General features: G+C 50.1%; 1 protein-coding gene across 3 annotated transcripts; it reads right to left on the reverse strand.

Moving 5' to 3' along the window:
* Window positions 1-2513: 2513 nt before the first annotated feature.
* On the reverse strand, window positions 2514-15157 carry SLC22A13 (solute carrier family 22 member 13). 3 transcript variants are annotated; one of them, XM_028107208.2, is made up of 10 exons: window positions 10605-15157; window positions 5645-5748; window positions 5291-5445; window positions 4902-5070; window positions 4618-4738; window positions 4435-4529; window positions 3981-4195; window positions 3679-3787; window positions 2942-3157; window positions 2514-2748 (listed from the first exon to the last, which is right to left on the reverse strand). In XM_028107208.2, the coding sequence occupies exons 1-10, from the start codon at window positions 10980-10982 to the stop codon at window positions 2655-2657; spliced, it is 1656 nt and encodes a 551-aa protein (XP_027963009.1). In that variant the 5' UTR covers window positions 10983-15157; the 3' UTR covers window positions 2514-2654. The 3 variants fall into 3 exon arrangements, with proteins under 3 accessions (XP_027963009.1, XP_027963008.1, XP_087882828.1); XM_028107207.2 differs by lacking the exon at window positions 4618-4738 and having other exon boundaries at window positions 4902-5445; XM_088026702.1 differs by lacking the exons at window positions 2514-2748; window positions 4618-4738 and having other exon boundaries at window positions 3043-3153; window positions 4902-5445.
* Window positions 15158-15675: the final 518 nt, after the last annotated feature.

Genomic DNA, 15675 nt, shown 5'->3' on the forward strand with positions numbered 1-15675 from the left:
CATGGAGAATGGGACATGGACTCTAATTGTGCCTGTTTCTCCATTAGCAACCTCCCTAAAATGATGCAATCCAGTCCTGGAAGATAGGGAGTTCTGCTCCTGGTAAGTCCAGCTGGGCTGGGAGCAGAGGGATCTTGAGGTTTATAAGGAGGAAGGATAGTAACAGAGCTGGTGTCCTCTTTGTTTGGATTGGTCAGTTGATTCCTCTAGTAGCCCAGGTTTATTAGGAGGAATGGGCCTACTTAGACAATCATCATCCAGTTTGTCTCGAGGGGGGTTATAAAAGTGATTGGTGGTTAGGTACATTCTGCAAGAGGCCCTTAGGTCCAGATCCTGATTCAGGACCATGAAGGCCTGGGCATAGGGTACCCCAGTCCATTTTCCCTGTTTTCTTCAGAAGAGATCTAACTGAGAGATAGTATTGAAGCTTAATGTCCCATTAAAAGGCCATTTTCCCTCATCTCCTAGAGAGTACTGAAGTCACTTGATGTTATAGAAGATCAGTTTTCTCTTTCTTAAATCTTGTAATCCAAATTGATTCCAGTGGATTAAAAGTCATCCCAAAGGAGAATCCTTGGGGACTAAAGAAGATCCCATGTTCCTAGAAAAGTACCAAAGGTCCACTATCAAAAACTCCTCCCTATCTCCCAGGTGGCATCCCACACAGGAAATGTCAGAGGTTCCTGGTGTCAAAGTGACCAGAGGCGTCCCTCTAAGGAGTCACTACGAACAACACCTTGCCTTGTAGGAGGGATGCCGGTTTCCCCATTGCATCCTACACTACAAATGGGTGCTGATGAATGGAACCAAAATGCCATGCCATGAAGAACCTACCATTTTTAACCCATGGAAAACATTAAAAAAAGTTTTATAAGGAGGAAATTACCCAATTTTGTAATTTAAATAGTTAGTAGGGAACACTGGCAGGAAACAATAAAGAGAGAAATCCACCATGATCTAAGCGCCATTCCAATAGGTGTGGTCCTTACAGCCGGCTTCCCTAGGAAATGGTCCCCAGCTGAGTTTTAATCCAATCGGGTACAAGTTTCAGCTGGCTCTGCGCAAATGTCTCATGACCAAAAGAAGCTAGACCAGAGACATGAAGGGGATCACATTAGACCAATGAGGAGGAAACCTCACACAAGAGTCTTACGATTGGCAGCCGTCCTAGTGACCGAGGTGGCTGTTCCCTGCCCAAGACAACTTTGTATAAGGACAGAAACGAAGAGAGGGCATCAAGTTTCTGGGTCTTATTACCATCCCGACCAGGGTGCGAACTTCCAGCCAAAAGGTAATCTTTCTCCTCCCCATTGAGTAGCCATGGACTAGAGGATTGCAGCCTGAGCAATGGACATGAAAGTGTTCCAATAAGACCATACTCCTTGAGGGCGCCTGGGTGGCTCAGTTGGTTAAGCAACTGCCTTCGGCTCAGGTCATGATCCTGGAGTCCCTGGATTGAGTCCCACATCGGGCTCCCTGCTCGGCAGAGAGTCTGCTTCTCCCTCTGACCCTCCCCCCTCTCATGTGCTCTCTCTCTCATTCTCTCTGTCTCAAATAAATAAATAAAATCTTAAAAAAAAAAAAAAAGACCATACTCCTTGAGAAGCCCCTGTGATGAAAGGGAGTTCCAGAAGAGGAAGTATTCACCAAGTTTGCACCAAGTCTCGAAGTCCAGATGAGATGGCTCGAGCCCCACACTGGGCACCAACATGATATCATTTGGAGTTTGGGTCTGAGAGTGAATGGTCAAGAAAGAATTCTTGAGACTTTTTCAGTGCAAAAAAAAAAAGGTGATTTTATTAAAGCACCGTGACAGGACCCCTTGGACAGAAAAGGATGCATTCTATGTGTGAGGAGTGATTGATTATATAGGGTTTTTTTTTATCCTATGGAGGGGGTAGGTGATGTTAGGGCTCCAGGAAATTGAGTCTATAGGTTTCTGGAGGTCTGACTACTCTCAAGATTGTGCTTTTCTTGTAAAAACTGTGCTCTTTATCAGGTGACCATTTGCTTTTTCCTTCCTTCATCTTGGGCAGTCAGGAGTGCCTGAGAAATGTCACACGTATCCCCCTCACATCTTGGGGGGAGGGGAGATGTAAGAGGGTCAGTTTGGTTTTTGCCCTCCACTTGCCTTTTATTTTCTCATCAGCCCCACCAGAGCTAGCGGGGCCTGGCTCAGCCACTAGAAGGAAATACAACCTTCTCCTCATCCACAGCCTTTTCTCCGACTGGCCTGGAGAGAGGTCACAGCTTCAAACTCTCTCTCCTCCTACTGCCACATCCTTGGAAAGGCCATAAGCATCTGCTCTGTTCTGAGCTTAACTGTTTCCAGGGCTAGGGGGATCCCAGATTGAGGGGACCGGAGGAGCCATACTCCCACAAGACTGACAGAGAACAAGTGAAGCCCAAGATACACCTAAGACCCTACCCCAGCACGGGGTCTGGGAGGGTGCTGGGGTGAGAAAGCTGACGAGAAGCAACGAGAAGAGGGAGGCCCACCCGGGTGCTTCGGGACTAGGCAGCCAGAGGCCGGCATGGGGGCCAGGCCAGGGTGTGCTGCCCCCATCTGTGAGGCAGGGCTCGAGGGCAGGTCCAGCCTTTTCCAGGGAGTGTCCAGGCAGCTCCCTGCTGCCGCTTGGGCTCCAGAGACACAATCAGAGGTACGTACTGCTCACAAAAGTCACCCCTGGGCTGGAAGTTCTTCCTGAGGCCTCTGTCTCCTTTCCTGAAGGTACTGATTCTGGAGGCCTGGAGCGAACAGGAGGCCATCACTGACTGGCCAAGAATTAGTCCCATGACCGTGTCCCTCACCACCCTTCCCCTGGCCCAAAGTCAGTCAGTCAGATGTCTGTGGCTCCTGAGGGCCCCCTACTGGGCTCTAAGCAACAGTGCACACATGGTGAGGAAGAGGTCTGGGCTTCAGAGAAAGCAAGCAGCTCACCGAGGGTACGGCCCCTGCTCCAGGTCCTTGATGGTGTCCTTCAGGGGCTGGCCACGCGTCTCCGGCAGCAGGGCACAGAGTAAGCCTGCCCCAACGGGGAGGCTGCCATAGACGAGCATGGGGAGGGCTGCCTGGTACTCGCCCAGCAGGATCACAAGAGGGGTGAGGATACCCCCAGTCCTCGAGAAGATGCCCATCAGCCCCATGGCCGTCTGCCTGGGGGAAGGCCAGTACAAGCTGAGCAGACCCAGCCACAACTCCAGGCCACAGCTCCACCCCAGCTCTACCTTGGGCGAGCCCAGGCCCTCCTTATGGCCCCACCGGCTCCCTTGGCTCGCCCGGCCCTGCCAGCCTTTTGTCTCCACTTCCCCACACTGCTTGTTGTCCAGCCGGGTGCCATGCTTCTCCCACCTCTAGGCCTGCCTACTTGCTGCCCTCCTGCTCACCTGCCAAATCTCAGATCAAAGACTGTACCTCCTGCCTGACCCCCCAGCCACCAGCTGAGTCCTCCTTCTCAGCCATTCATTCTTAGACTTCCTCCATCCCAGTCTTGACAAGGCCAGGGCATGGCCTACTTCTGTATCTGTCCTCCACTGCCTAGGATACCATGGGGACCAGACTGTCGCGGCCCCCAGCAGTGCTGCCCGAGCCAGCCTCATAAGCGGTCTGTGGAACAGTGGTGAGGGCAGAGAGGCATGGCCAAGGTCAGGGTATCGGAGCAGAGGAGCAGCCCTTACCGGATGACGGTGGGGAAGAGCTCAGCAGTGTACACGTACGAGATGGTGAAGCCGGCGGCCGTGGCAAACTTGCCCACCACAGCCAGCACAGTGACCACCACCGGCAGATCTAGTGGAGGACGCTGGTCAGCCACGTGCCGGGAGACAGCCCCACACCCTGGGCCCTGCCCCTGCCCAGCCCTCCCAGACTCCCGTCTGCACCTGGACCCCAGGGGAGCCCTTGCTCCTGGAAGGGAGGCGATGGGCTTCTGGTAGCTAGGGTGGCGGGGGGGACAAGGATGTGGGAGAGCCAGCCCTGGTACCTGCTGGGACAAAGACGATGGCAATACACATGAGGCCACCCAGAACCAGAGTCAACATCTGGCTCCACTTGCGGCCCAACCACTGCATCATGAATATGCTGGAGTAGCGGGCAGGCACCTCAATTGCTCCGAAGACTAGCTGCGTCAGGTAGATGTCCAGGCCAAAGTCACCGACTTGGAGGCTCAGGCCAAAGTAGCCCAGGCTGTCCACAAACCTACAAAGTGTCCAGGAATCCCTGTGACTGCTGGGTGATGAGAAACCATCACTCTCAGGGGGAGCCTGCCGGAGAGGGAGTCCCGGCAGGAGACAGGAGCACAGCCAAGGAGAAACCAGTAATGCCACACAGCCCATCCCTGACAGATAGACAGTCACCATCCCCCAGCTGTCTCAGGGCTTTGGACGTGAGCCTGGGGGGATGGGGCGCGGGGGGCTGCTGGGCCCTGGTGTACTCACCAGACACAGAAGAGGATCAGGGTCACCTTCCAGAGCTGGGGGTGCCTGAACAGATCCCGGGCATTCCCTGAGGGGCCTGTCTTCTCTGGGACGAGCTGGTAGGGAGATGCACAGTGAGGGGCCAGGCAGAAAGGCCTGTGCAAGCCAGGGGCAGAGGCAGGGCTGGGCTCAGCCTGTAAGTACCTGGCTCAGGAGCTCTGGGGAGACTCTCTGCTTGTTGACCGAGGCTGCCTTCTGGATCACTTGTTTAGCCTCCTCTACCCTCCCCCGGGTCAGAAGCCACCGTGCTGACTCTGGCAGAGCCCTGCAGGTCCAGAATGGCTGTGACCGCAGAGCCCCCCACTCCCCCAGGGGCTCCAGGGCATACAGAACCCCACACCCCTTGCACTTTGGAGACTATTACGCTCCAACCACACCTCTGCACAACTAGCCCGGGGGTGGCTTGCTCCTGGGAAGTACCTCCTCACCAGAAGTAGAAGAAGAGCAGCAAGATCGGTGCCGTGCCAGCTATTTGGAAAAGCCTCCAGTTCCGGATGCCATAGGCGAGTCCTGCTAGCGCCATTTGCCCCATGGAGAAGGCGCACTGGGCCAGGACCACGGCCTGAGTCCGCCTCGAGGGCCCCATCCACTCTGTAACTGTGCAAACAGAGAGGTTGAGACCGGGCCAGCCCCTGCCCTCTCCCTCCCTGGCACTCCCTGGATGCCCCTCTGTCCACGTGGGCCTCAGTCCCCCTTGTGTGTGACCACTTGTGGTATGGGTGCCTGACAAGGCTCCCACAGGCAGTCTGGGCGTGTGGCCCGCTCAGACCCCAAGGCTTCACGTCATGGCTCAAGGCTTCAGGACCCAGATACTCACGCAGGGTCACATTGCTGAAGGCATACCCAGCGACAGCAGTAGCCATGGCAAAACGCAGGACCATGTAGAGCGCGAAGCTGGGCACAAAGGCCGTGGCCAGGCCGATGAGGGCGAGGAGGAGTAGCTGTACCAGGATAGTGGCCTTGCGGCCGATCCTGGGGTAACAGAGGGGCAGGGCCTTGAGGGCCTGTCTCCGAGGGGAAGGACGGCAGGGAGACCCAGGCCTGCCCTGGGTGCCCTAGCTGACAGAGAACGCATTGCCCTATCCTGGGCACCAGTGAAAGGCATGGAGGGAAACTGTGCCAGGAGCACAGGAGCGTGCTAGGGCGGGGGTGAGCTGGTCAAGGTTCTTACCAGTCACAGAGAGGCCCAAAGATGAGAGACCCAGCGAGGAGCCCGGCCATGTACACCGACTGTGAGGTCTCCTTCAGGTGCCTCTGATCACACACTAGGTTGAACTGAGGCAGACACAGGCAGATGTGAACTTGGGGCAGCTGACAGCAAGTCCTTTGTCATCTAGCCCACCCACTTACAAAACTCTCGGGACAGATGCCCATGGTTCCCGAACTGTGCGCAAGGGCACCCCAGGACACCAGAATAAATTCATGGGGGCAATGAACAATATCTGACATTTTAAAGGGAAATATAGCAATCAATACTTAACATCCATCTGATATTACAAGAACTGCCAAGTAAGGACGGTTCTGTTTCAACATGAGATCATGCCACATTCCTTTCAGTGACATCATATCTATGTGAAGCTGTATTTCTGGCCGTTGTTTTGAAAACAGCAAGCACCATGTGGAGCGGAAAATGTTCCAGGATGGAGACGTCGTGCGGCTCGCAATAGGTACATACATCCTATTAGTAGTTGATTGTATTTATTTAAAAATGAAAAATATTTTCTCTCAGTTACATGCGTTATTTTTTTTTTTTTTAAGATTTTATTTATTTGTGAGAGCAAGAGAGCACAAGCAGGGAGGAGCGGTAGAGGGAGAGGGACAAGGAGACTCCCTGCCTAGCGAGAAGCCTGAGGACACGGTGCTCCATCCCAGGACCCTGGGATCATGACCTGAGCCGAAGGCAGATGCTTAACCGACTGAGCCACCCAGGCGCCCTGCACACATATTATTTCTTAAAACAGCTACTAGGTTGTTGGAACATAATTACTTATTAAATTGTTTGGACCTAATTAGTTAATACATAAAACTGTTAAGTTTTCTTCTGGCCTGGAGACACTATGGAGAATTACTGACACATTAAGAATCCAAAGTTTGGAACCTCTGACATGGGACTCATTGCTGCTTCCTGACAAATGGGGCCTCTTCCCCACAGCCAGAGCACCCCTGTGACCTACTTGGGCTTCTTCAAGTTTTCTCATCTGGCTGCAAAATCTCTCTGAAAATCTAATCATTCACAGGCGGTGAGAATCCCAAGGAGCCCTCACATGCCACTTGCAGGAGATTAGGATGGAGGAACATGCACGTGTGTGTAGGCATTCACTCAAGTGCACACACGGAGATGGGGCAACCCACCTGGAGACTCATAGAGAGAACCTAACAGATGGACTGAGAAACTGAGTGGAGAAAATATGCATGTCCGGATAACTCCGCACACGTCTACTGCAGGTGTGCATACAGGAAGCCTCTGTGACTGACCCCCAACCCCACTGGTCTGTGGGCCCCTCAGGGACTTCTGTGTCCCCTGCTCACAGCTCAGCTCCGTTCGTGAATGTTTGAGGGAGGAACAGACTCGTGAGCTCTCCTCCGCAGCTCATGGAGATAGCTTCACAATGACTAATGCCTTTGGAGGGCTCACTCTGTGTTGGGTAGTTTGCTAAATGCCTCACATGTGTTATCTAATTCTGACAACAATCCTTGATTTACTAGTACACTCCCCCGGGGGAGGAGGGGTTACACACATTATCCAAGGTCCCGCTGCTAGATGACAATGGAGTTCAGACATCCCACTTTGCCCCAGACAAGGACTGAAACGGAGTTAAAGCGAAGAGAATTTTTACTGAATGAATCAATAAATGAACTAATACCTACAGATAGACAACTAGCCAATCATCATCAGTAAAAATAACTTTTAGCAAGAAATTAGTCAGTCCAGGAGATACCATTGTGCTCATACTTCTGTTCTCAACAACTGTTAATTTTCAATATTATGTCAAATGATTAACTGCTTGCCCCTTAGTAATGAAGTGAGGCAGGACAGGGGATTTGAACTTGTTCCACCTAGTTCTAGTTTGTTTGGTTTTATTTAGCAACCACAGATTGCCTTTGCAGTTAGACACTCTTTAAAATATATAATAAATAAAGGCCTGCTGCTGTTAGCCTCTGGAGTTTGAATTGAGCAACTTCGTGTGACTTTGAGCCTATTAGCCCATCTGTTGGTGCCTTGGTTTCCCATGTGCAAAATGGGGATAAAATATACTATGTAGTGTCCCCCAATAGGAATAAAGGCATTGACACATGTAACATGCTTATCAGCACAGTGGCTGTCACCCAGGAAGCCCTCAGTAATGTTAGCTCAGCAGAGGGTACATTGGCCACCGTGCTCATGAAAGTCACACCTGGTGACAGACATCTCAGACTGAAGGCATGGGTGGGCCAATCCAAGGGAGTCTTCCAAGGCTGGTGCCCCTACGCAGTGGTGACCATGCACCACCTCCTTATAGTTTATATACCCCTTATTTCATTAAATCCTCATTTTAACCACATAAAGGCTTATCATTCCCACTGCGCAGCCACAGAGACCAAGGCTTAGAGAGGTACCAAGAAGTGGTGGATCGTGTTGCAGAGGGAATAAGAGACAAGAGGGCTCTCTCTTGGAATGCCAGCCATGAACCTCCCCAGCCCTAATACTCACAGTGGATGGTTCTGTCTGTGGCCTGCCACAGAGGCACACAGACACCCTCCCCCATTCTTGGTACACACCTGTCACATCTCCCTCCCCCATTCCGAAAGCTTTGGTGGTTCCCCTTGGTCTCTGGGAGAGGGCCCAAATTCCTCAGCTCTGTGTCTAAGATGGTTTAAGAGCCGGCTCTTGCCCATTTCCTAACCTCTTTGTATGTCAGCATTCCTCAAACGTGCCATGCATTTTCATGCCTCCAGTCCTAGAAATGGCTATTCTCTCTGATTCCCCTTCCATCCCATTCCTGCCCCTTCTCTGGTCCCAGGATGGATCGCGCTGTTGTTATTCACTCCAAGTCTATTTTCCTCCCTATTTAGAAGTTCATGTGGACAAGGCTGGGAGTCATATTTTCTTTTACCATGGATGGACCCCCAGGAAATGTTGGGAGGTAGACTGAGAAGTAGAAACATACTTTCTTCTTTAAGAACACATGGCCTATAAGGCAGCATGCCCTTTTCTTCTCAAATTAGGCCTGTTTGAATTTCAATTTGATTGTGAAGCTGCTGGCTATTATAACCAGTAACTGTCTTCCTCAGGGGGGAAGGGAAGTTGGGATGTCAGCTCAGAAAGAGTCCCCTGAGTTGGTGTGGCAGAGCCCCTCCTCGTAGATGGGAAACAGAGGTAGAAGATCTCACAACAATGTAGCTCTCGAAGCGAAGCTGGAGTTATCATTTGGTGTAGGGCACAAAGTACCAAAGGTATACATTCTCTTGAGAATCGAAGTCCTCGGGAGGGTTGGAGCAGGAGAAACATGATAGGGAAGGACAAGAGGTCCAAGGCCCAACCCCAGTGCTAGCTAGGTTGATGATTCAAGACAGAGGGGAATCCCAAATCCTCAGTTAAGGAGAACAAGGTACCTCCCTCCTTGGGCTGTTCCCTGTACAGTAAACACTCAGGGAGCTCTGGCTGAATAAAAGTACACAAACAGTCCGGCACAGGGTATGAACAGGACTACAGTTGGCTCCGAGCAGTCTGGTTGTTTGCCTGGGCTTTAATAAGGATGGCTTTTGGGCAGGTGGGCAGAGTTTGAGCGTGCGTGGAGGTAGGCACCCACAGCATCTGAGGACCAGTGGAGGCTGGCCCTACCACGAGGGTGATGCTGGGGACATGGAGAGGCCAATGAGGACCAGCCTGGGCTTTGCTGGGAGAGGTCCTAGGCTGCCTACACCCCTGTGGGGCAGAATGAGGTAGAGGGTCAGGAAGAAGACAAGCAGGACATATTCTCAGGCTGCAAGGGTTCTGGGGGCAAGTTTCTGGTCACATTTAAAAAAGTGAAGGCCTGGGGCACCTGTTTGGCTCAGTTGGTAGAGCACGCAACTCTTGATCCCACGGTTGTGAATTCGAGGCCCACAATGGGTGCAGAGATTACTTAAAAAAAAAAAAAAATCTTAAAAAAAAATGTGAATGCCTTTGGTTAAAGCATCATCCTCTGAAAGCCTCTAAAAAGTAAATACTTTTTTACTCATGGAGGTAAAAAATGAATGTTTAACCTCTGAACTCTGATTCCCCTCTCCACAAAGGCTCGGTATTCGCCACCAACAAGGTGAGTTGTCCAGACCACCCCCCCCAACCAACAATGCCCATGCCTCAGGATTCTGGACCATCTGTGCTCTTTCCTGCTCCTGCGGGGAGCGGAGTGGGAGCCCCACCTCCACGATCAGCTCACTGGGTTGCCCTGACCAAGTCATCTCTCTCCTCTGCGCCTCAGTCCCAGCTTCTGGGAAGCAGCAAAGTGGGCACGGATGCTTCCAGGGAGCCCTTCTTGCTCAGGTGGCTGGAATGGGAATCTGTTTATCTGCCTGGCTCCTTCCCAAGAAAATGAGTTTAGCAGAGCAGGTACTGTCATCTGCGCCCTCCGGTGCCCCAGAGGGCAGGCAGGCATAGCTCCAGAGAGAGCAGCTAGAAGGCAGGAGGCCCGCGGCAGGCAGGCAAGCAGGAGGGCAGACAAGTGGACAGGGATACCAGAAGCCAGGTAAGCAGGCAGAGCGCAGGAGCCGACTGAACGACAAAGGCCAAGGGACCGATAGATGGGAACGCTGCAGGGAGAGAAAGATACAAAGACAGGAAAGCAGGAGGGGACAGACAGAAAGGCAGACAACTGGGCAGACAGGCAGAGGGACAAACAAAAGGATAGGGAAACATGCATGGATAGATGCGCAGACAAACCAGACAGAGAGAATGGAGAGAGAGGGAGAGGGGCCAATAGTTGGAGGACAAAGAGAAAAGCAGGATGAGTGGCAAGAAGAAAAAAGAAAGTCACCCCAATGGTCCACCATTCGGGCATGGGTGCTTAAGGGCAGACACAGAAGCGGCAAGACCAGTCGCTGAGGGCAGAAGGCCAGACAGAGTTGCTGACCAACCCCAAAGAGGCAGACCAGCAGAAGGGCAGCCCTACCTCGTTCTTTAGGGACAGGGGCCTGTCCTCAGGATACTCCCAGCCTGCTTCGCAAGGCTGTGTCTCATTGAAGCGGTGGCTGAGGATGTCCTCCAGGCTGGCACCGTCGGGGGGCGGCCGGAACATGAGGCAGGATTCAGGCTCGCCTGCAGCATCCAGAGGCACGCTCAGTGTCAGCTGCTCGGCAGCACTCAGGTTCAAAGTGTGGTTCTTGACCCAGGCCACTGAGCAGTGGTGGGCCTCATCCTGGATCATGAAGACCTGGGCAAACATGTAGTAAGCACACAGGAAGTTGGGGATACTCAGCAGTATCAGCAGCTGTACCTGGAAGCGTCCAAAGTCACCTATTTCAGCCAGGACCTGGGCAAACTGAGCCATGTCTACTGGCCAGCCTGGGGCCACCAAACAGCTCTGCAGCTTGGCTTGGGGACACTGGCTTCTCTGATCGGCGATGACAGCTGTGTTAATATTTAATCCAGCCTTGGCTGGCCTGACCTGTCACACTTCAACTCCCTGGCTGTAGCCTGGTGAGGACAGAATATGATGAAAAACTAGTCCACTCAGGCTTGCAGAATCCCAGGATGCTTTATTGACAGTGTGATGGACACAAGCCTCACAAGAGGACCTTCTCAGGCCCAGCACAGGAATGAGCTTTAGCCAGATGTTAAACAGTGCACAAGCAGCGCCCTCCAATTGCAACATCCTAAACAAGTCACCCCCAGCTCAAACCCCTCCCATTACGATAGACCCCAAATTCTGAGAGTAGTTCCAACACTCAGAGGGATATAGAAGTCCCTTCTAGGGACCAGGCCACAACAGACAATGGGAGTTAAGTCAGGAGAGTGGCAAGGACCCAGCTTGCATACTAACTCGGTCAGCAGCCCAGTCTGGTCTCTTGATGCTGCTGATCTTTTCTTTCTCCTAGGGGTCTCTGGCACGTGGTAGGGCAGCAAGAAGGCCAAGAGACCCACCAAGGGCATAAATGCCTTTCCCTCTCAGTACCAAAGACAATCCAAGAGCACACAGATATTCCAGAAGAGCCAAGAGTGCATTTTGAGCTCTACTCTAATTGAGGAAGAAACCATTAACACATGACCAAGATAAGGCACAAGCAAGCTGCTGCAGGGAAACTTCATCCATAATAGGTAATCTCAGTGATAACAGGGGCACACAGGACAAAGTCTCCCTCGATCATAACCTCCGCTGTGGGAGCCTCTGCTGGAGTCAAGGTTGGGATGGGGCACATGGTGGCTGGTAGGTCAGGATTCTTACAGGACTGAAGAATAACAGGACCTCCGAGAGGAGGAATCTCCCAAAGATTAAAAAGCCCCCATCCTTTTTACCCTGGAAGAGGTCTACTGGAGGGAGACCCAGGGCTTGGAAAGCATCTAGTTCAGTCATGGGAGGTGGGGAATGAGAGGACTGAAGATGGCATTAGGGAAAAATACACATGTATGTGCAGCATGCATGCACACACACACATTCATGTATTTGCCTGTGTATGCATGGGAAAGCCTTCTCATGTTTGAATTCTGAACCATTTTAAGAGAGACTGAGGAGCACAGGTGAAGGGAATGCAAGGAAGCAAGCCTGTACGGGGCGGTTCTGGACACAGCATGCCTGTATCTGGTCCCCTGGCCAGCACAGCTGCTGGCTTTTATTAGTCAGCCAGCATGCATAGCAGGTCAAGGCAGGGCAGAGGCAAGGGCCCATGACCCTGCGTTAAGGAGAGCACCTCCCTCTCTGCCCCATCCCGAATTCTCCACCAGTCTCACCACTGTCCCCAGCTCTATCTTTCCTTCCTTACCTAGCTTTCTTGCATGTGCTTGTTCTCAGCATCACCTCAATTGAACTGCCAAGAAAACAGATGCTGTAATTGCCACTGCCCAATACGGTGCTCCCCCGATGGAAGAGGACTGAGATGGAGACAAGAGCCTGTCCTCAGCCTGCATCATTGTCCTACTCCAGTCAGGGAGCAGATTTTTGCTTCTTTGGCTTTAAGTAGCCAAGGGAGCTAGCTGGAGCTAGGAGGCAGGAAACTTGGGCACTGCTATTGATTCACTATGATTCTGAGTCTGTCTCTTGTTAAAAAACAAAATTCATCTGAGTAGATTGAAAGATCTAATTGGCTTTACTCGATGATTCATGAATTGGGCAGTATCCCATCTAGCAAGTGGAAAGGAGGTCCAAGGAACTGTACAAAACAGAAGAATTTCATAGGCACAAAAGGGCAGAAAAAAGAAAATGTCCTGCAAAGAGTGAATGTTTCCGGCAAAGTCACCTTCCTTTGGGGGAAGGTTGGGGGTCTATCAAGTAGATGACCTCACTAGTGCTGACCAAGTAATTCCAGATTGACTTGGTTAAAAGTCACATTCCTGGGAGAGACTGAAATTGCAATGAGGTCAGGTGTTAAGTCTTGGTTTGCTGACATGGGGCTTAGCACAAGTGACTCTATTTTGGGGCTATTATGTCTTTTTTCCTCCTTTTGATCAGATTCTAAGCTTAACTAATAGATGGGATCAAAATGTAAAGTATTGTGCCACTCTCAGCTACCGTGCTGGAGTTCTCACAGCTTTAACTTATTCTCTTTGTGACAGTCACAGGTCATGATGTTTTTTGCTGAGTCTCTCTGGTGTTCACAGATCATGACTTCAGGTTCACGGTTTTTTAGTTGGTCTTTCTCTTTGGTCTTTTTTTGACAGTCCAGTCTTAGGGAGATCATTTGCTTGGTGGTTAGTGGCTGCAAACATGCATTTAAAGCTTTGGAGAGAACACAGCATGCCAAGGAAAATACTATGATTCTTGTAAGCAGGATAATTCCCAATGTCTGGAGTGCACTTCAGAGCCATGGTCCCCAAGACCCAAACCAATCAAAATCACATAAGTCAAAAAAAGATCCCACAGAAGGAGCCACCTTTTTAAGCCAAGTGGTTTGCTCAGTGATCTTATATAACTGGGTTTCAACTTCCCCAGAAGTGCTAACCCGGGTACAGCCTGTGGTGTTGACCACAGCACAGACACCTCATTGCTCAGCTAAAAGATAATTAAAGGCTATCCTATTAGCAAGAACAACTTTGGCCAGCGAGTCTAAGGATCTTTGTTGGCAGCTATTGCTATGGCACAGATTCTGCAATACTTTCCAGAGTTAAGGACAGTGTCCTGATCATAGCCTCACTCGTGTTCGCTCCTAACTGGGGGGAACAGGGACCTCCAAAGGAAGCAAATCCTGAATGATGAAAGCCTCCAGGTAGGTCCTTTCTAACTTGACAATGTAAATTCAGAGGTGTCAACCAGTGAGGTATCTGTTCATGAACAGCTAGGGGCACTGCCCAGCTATCCACCAGCTATCTGGGCATCCACAGGCCCGAGGAGGATGATAACCACCCTAGACAAAGATTAGTCCTGTTGGGGCACAAACCACTCCTGCTAAGGTGGCACTCCTTCTAGCATCATGGACAGGTCAGAGCTTTTGATGACAAATCCAGCAGTCTGCAGGGTTACCCCCCTTCGCAATGGCCTAGGAGATACAGAGGATGGTGTTATCTTTCCAGGCCAATACAGAGTAAAGGAAAGGAAAGAAAAGAAGAAAGCCTTTCACGTTTAATTAAACTAGTTAATAAGTGTTGACCCAGTGTCTTGGGTGGAAGCAGTCTACATTCTCTTCCTCATCAGTTTGATTTTGAGCACTGCAGCTGGAACTGACATTCCAATTCCTGGACTTTGAAGGAGCTCTTTTTTAATTGGGAGATGTGGACCCAAGATCCAAGTCCCTGAAGTTTGGCTGCCATCTGGGTAGTGAGGAGGATTTGTATAATCCCTTCCAAGAAGGTTCAAGGGCAGACTTTGTTCTAAGTTACTCCAAGTCAGAAGGGTGGGAGAAAATTGGAAATGTTAGTTTGGAGAGTTGTAGCCAGATACTTGAGGAAACTAGAATTCAGAATCTAGTCTAGTTCACAGGTGTATAACAATCCCTCAAAGACAATTAACAGGGCTAGAATCTAACATCCATATGGTACAAATGTAATTTTTCTATCTACAATTACTTCCATTTTTTTACAAAAGATAATCACAGTAAAATTAATATTCATTAAACGCAGCCTGATTATTCCTATAAGTGCAGTAAGAATAACGATTGAGCATATAAGCTCCTTTTAGAGACTGCTTTGCTTCAACTTTTCATAAGGACTCTCATAGTGAACTCTTCAAAGTTTCTGAGGCCAGAAAGCCAAGCCAAGGGCTCATCATTAGATTTTTACCGGCAATACCTATGGTTTGGGTGAATTCCTCCTTTCTCAAGGTCCCCAAAATATTTTGAATTCCTGGGCCTGTCAGGAGATAACCTTCCTTACTCACCTGGTAAGACTGCCAGCAACCCTGTAGGCAGAGTATCAGGCTGATTTTTCCAAGGGGCTTCATTGGCCTCATAAAGTCAACTTTACTCCCTTAAAGCTGTCTGGTCCTATCGAGTCTATACATATGACATTCCAGTAATATAGGTAATACAACATTGGTAATATAGCCAATGTTTCAAATTGTGTCCTGTTACAAGGAGACCAGATTCTTATTGAACTTATGCAAATAATTATATTGCCATGTAAAGAATACTCAAAAATCTCTGAATTCTGGAGGGATCAGGATCAAGAAGAAAAAATAAATGTTTCATCTTTGTTTACAAAGGTGTTCGTAAGTCTTAGATAGCTTAAGAGAAAAGGTTTCCTTAAATCTGGAAAAACAAAATATTAAGGAACCAGCAAAGTTTCAAACAAAAGTCATAAAAAATTATAATCATCCTCCTACATTCATGTAATTAGTACCATTTTGCTTGAATCTAGTTTTTCCATTAGTTCTGGAAATCCTTACCCAGTTCTGTTTTACGATCTTAAAGTTATCAGAAACCTGTACTTTTCAAAGTCCTTTTCCTGAATCTCCTTGAAGATAAAGCATTTTTTTTTTTTTAAGAGAGAGGGAGAGCACGCGCTGCACACGAGAGGTGCGGGAGGGCAAGGGGCAGAGGGAGAAAGAGAATCTTAAGTAGGCCTCACACTCAGTGACCCTGAGTTCATGACCTGAG

Source organism: Eumetopias jubatus, unplaced genomic scaffold (assembly GCF_037043125.1).
Source record: "Eumetopias jubatus isolate StellerSeaLion01/CBP00866 unplaced genomic scaffold, mEumJub1_p1.0 scaffold_1, whole genome shotgun sequence".
Taxonomy (NCBI): Eukaryota; Metazoa; Chordata; class Mammalia; order Carnivora; family Otariidae; genus Eumetopias; species Eumetopias jubatus.